Source organism: Echinops telfairi, unplaced genomic scaffold, assembly GCF_000313985.2.
Source record: "Echinops telfairi isolate 266 unplaced genomic scaffold, ASM31398v2 ScPeMD7_7472;HRSCAF=8510, whole genome shotgun sequence".
Lineage (NCBI taxonomy): Eukaryota > Metazoa > Chordata > Mammalia > Afrosoricida > Tenrecidae > Echinops > Echinops telfairi.
The window spans coordinates 2,183,728-2,187,614 of NW_022111376.1; the positions used below are offsets into that span (position 1 = coordinate 2,183,728).

Below are 3,887 nucleotides of genomic sequence, written 5' to 3' on the forward strand. Positions count from 1 at the left end.
TCACAGTGCCCTTGAGCGTGCAGGCCCAGCCTTGCCTCAGGCCAACGTCACACCCTCAAGCTCATCCTCCCATTCCCACCCCAAGGTACTCTTCGAAAGGTAGCTTCCATCGCTCTGACGGAGGTTTCCTTTAGCGCGGCAGAAAGCCGCTGCAGACTTAGACCTCACTCGCCTTGGGTCCCATTTGTAGGAACTCGACGGGTGAGCCAAAGCGGCATCCCAGCAATCCGCTCTGCATTCTCCGGGACCGGAGAGGAGCACCCCGGCCGCTCACAGACGGAAAGGGGGGGTCGGAGGTCCTGGGGATCTCTAGCGAGGCTCCCAGCAGAGGAACGTGTCCCAAGGTCTCCCACGACGTGAAGAAGTGCTAGAAGATTGTCCTTTCTTCCAGCCCAGGGATCCGACGAAGGAGGATGACCAGGGATGCACCCGCAGCCTCAGAACTACACCTGGAGCTCCGACTTCATGATCCGGGGCTTTGGGGACCTGCCGGAGCTGCAGATCCTCTTCTTCGGCGTGCTCCTCGCCGTGCATCTCATCACCCTCGCGGGGCACGCAGCGATCGTGCTCGTCACGCTCATGGACCCCTGCCTGCAGACGCCCATGTACTTTTTCCTCCGCAACCTGTCCGCCATTGAGATTTGCTACGTGTTGGTCATTGTCCCCAACATGTTGGCTAATTTCCTGTCCAAGAGCCAACGAATGCCCTTCCTGGGCTGTGCCCTGCAAATGCTCCTCTTCATCGCCCTGGGAGGGGCCGAGTGCTTCCTTCTGGCCGCAATGGCCTACGACCGGTTCGTGGCGATCTGCAGCCCCCTGCGCTACACGCTCATCGTCACCAGAGCCCTATGCCTGCAGATGCTGGTGCTGGCGTGTGTCGGAGGCTTCGCGCTCTCGCTCACCCTCACCACCCTGATATTCCTCCTGCCTTTTTGCCAGTCCCACGACATCAATCATTTCTTCTGCGACATCCCCGCCGTATTGTTCCTGGCCTGCTCCGACACTCGAGCCAACGAGATTGCCGTCTTCCTGGTCTGCATGCTCATTCTGTTGATCCCCTTCCTGCTGATTCTGCTCTCCTATGCATTTATCATCGCTGCCATCCTCAGAATCCACTCCGCCGAGGGAAGAAGCAAAGCGTTCTCCACCTGCGCCGGGCACCTACTGGTCTCTCTTATGCACTATGGCTGTGCAATATTCATCTACATTCGCCCCAAGTCTTGCTACACTCCAGAACAGGACAAAATTGTGTCCTTAATCTACACCAACATAACCCCCATGCTCTACCCTATGATCTACACTCTGAGGAACCAGGAAGTCAAGGGCGCCCTCAGGAGACTCCTGCAGAGCAGCCGCCGGATGAAGTGGCAGCGCAACACAAGGTGAAGGGAACCCTGGAGTCCACCAGGACTCACCTGGCCCCCTGGCCAGAAGCCAGGGAGCCACCAAGTTGCCCTGCCTCTTCCTGCAAAGCTGAGCCCTGGTGCTGAGTGGGCCCGGAACCCACGGCCTCGTTGTGGTCAGAGGGCTGGAATGAACGCCAAGCCTTTCCGAGACCATCTGCTACCTGGATCGCCGTCAGCGTCCCTGTCACGGAGAGCCAGCCCCAGCAGCGCCCTCAAGCAGAGCGCCGTCCTTAACACGGCATTCCCGGACCCGCGTTTCCAGGCCAGCTGACTCTTCTTTGTCCTTCCAACCGAGGCTGGAGGGGGGGGGGGCTTGGAGGGCACTTGCTCATGGAAGCCCATGGACGCAGCATCTGCCCCAGCTCCCTTCTCTCCCCCGCTAGCTGGCCTGCAGGCTCCTGGAGGGCGAGCACTGCGATGCGTCTCCGTCGCTGTGACTCCTGGCACACGGTGGGTGCCAACGAGTGCTCATGAGACTGATCGGCGAGCTCTCGTGGACTTGGGCTTTGGAATGTCCCCAGAGGCCACCTGCGCATGGAAGCAACGTCTTCAATATGCTGCCGGGCCGAGGCCCCTCTGGACTCAGGGCTCATGTCGGGGCTGAAAACCCCAAGGCCTTCACGGACCCTGCTCCCAACCCATGGGCTGGGCCCCGTGCCGCCGTGAAGCTCTGCGGTCCCCAAAGTCCCGGCATTTAGCAGAAAGTGCTTTGTTGAACGTGTGCTGGGCTTGACACTGACGTCACACCAGGCCTTAGGAAGCTCTGAAAGCCCCAGACATGGAGGTTTCCAGACTATTGAGAGTGGACATAGATAAACCAAGCAGCCCTGGTGGTGGAGGGGGTTGTGTGCTGGTCGGCCACCACAAGGTCAGCCGTGGGAACCCAGAGGAACCCCTCAGCGGCTCCCAGAGACACGAGGCTTTGCATTCGTGGGAAAATTTGTCCTCCCATGGTGGGGTCGGAGGTGGGGAGGGGTGGCGCGTTCGGGGGGGGACGGGGAGGGGGCAGTGAGGGCAGAAGTCGGTAAAGAGGGTCCTTTTATGACTTTTGATTGAAATGTTGGATTTATTAGTTTTTATGTTAGACAGGGTTCTCTAGAGAAACAAAACCAGGACACTAATAATTTTGTATCTACTTATATAGATAGATAACATAAGAAATAAACAATTAATCTATAAAGCAGTACAAATGGCTCAGTGCAACTCCCTTCCATGAGACAGCTAGTACACCGGCAGTCCTTCAAGTCTTGAGGGCCGCAGGGTCGTCCTCCATGAAGCGATTCCGGCTCTCCAGGCACAGGCAGCAAAGAGCGAGCAGGTCACCAAGAGTCAGCCAGATGACAGGGCCCGACAGTCCCCAGCTCAAGCGATGTCCCCTCCAGTAGCGTGGTGAAGCGGGTCTTGAAGGAACCTCAAACCACAGCGACACAGTCCACGGCTTAGGTGTCCCACAGGTAGGTAGCGTAGCTTGCAAAGGGAGGCAGAGAACCCGCTAAGGCAGCCGCACACTGGTCCGATGCTCAAAGAGCAGGAGACAAGAGAGGCGAGGCTCACCAAGCCATTGGTCTCTCTGCCCTTCAATTAATCCCCCATGTGTCCATTGGCCAGGTTGGCACAATAAGCCTACCTGTCACGGTTTTGATAAATGTATCGTTGTTATGTAAACTTCCAGCTCTAGGAGAGGTTGGCCAAGCCGTTTCCAGGCACTCTCGATGATTTCTGTGATGCTGCTGCCCATTGAAAATCATTTCACAATGAGGATGTCAGGAGGCGCCATCAAGCGGGTCCTCCCCCATCGCAGCCCTGTGCACCATGGAAGGAAGCCCTGCCTGGTCCTGCGCCAGCCTCACCACTGTCCCTGTGCCAGAGCCCATCGTGGCCACCACCCTGTCTGTCAAGACAGAAAGCGGGCAAAGGAACAAATAACTCAACAAGCTATCTGTAGCCATTGGACTCTAGCCGACTCTTTGGAGTCCTGGGAAAGAAGCAGAGCCACGCTCCATTCATTCCCTGACCTGTGACCGCCAGGGTCGTCTTCCTGGTGCCCGAGCCACCCTGGCCGTGCATGAGCAGAGATGCACAGTGATCGGCCTTCCTCTCCCAAGGCTGTCTCCTCTCGCTGTAAGGTACAAGCCTCCCCCTCCCTTCTCCATTTAGCGAGAGACACTGCAGGTAGTAAAGCTCTCTCCTTCCCAGCAGATCCTTCACGGCCACTGCAGCTGCAGGCTGTCACCGCAGTGAGGGTAGCAGACAGTAGAAAACACCGTCCCCGCCCTCCAGGCGCTCACAAATTAGCCAGCGGCACGGGGGGGGGGGGACCATCGCACAAAACCCAAATCTTCTTTCAGGTTTCCCTGTGAGTGAGATGGAGGTCTGCCAGGAGGTACTCAGAAAACAACCCGTGTCCATCCAATGTGCTGCGCGCTATTCATTCGTAGGAAGGGACAACCCCTCCCCCCCACCAACCCTCTTTCTGGGTTG

At 57.7% G+C, this 3,887-nt stretch overlaps 1 protein-coding gene across 1 annotated transcript; it reads left to right on the forward strand.

Moving 5' to 3' along the window:
• Window positions 1–423: 423 nt before the first annotated feature.
• On the forward strand, window positions 424–1,386 carry LOC101658639 (olfactory receptor 10V1-like). Its single transcript, XM_004717586.1, has one exon. It carries the CDS (start codon window positions 424–426, stop codon window positions 1,384–1,386), a length of 963 nt encoding a protein of 320 aa, XP_004717643.1.
• Window positions 1,387–3,887: the final 2,501 nt, after the last annotated feature.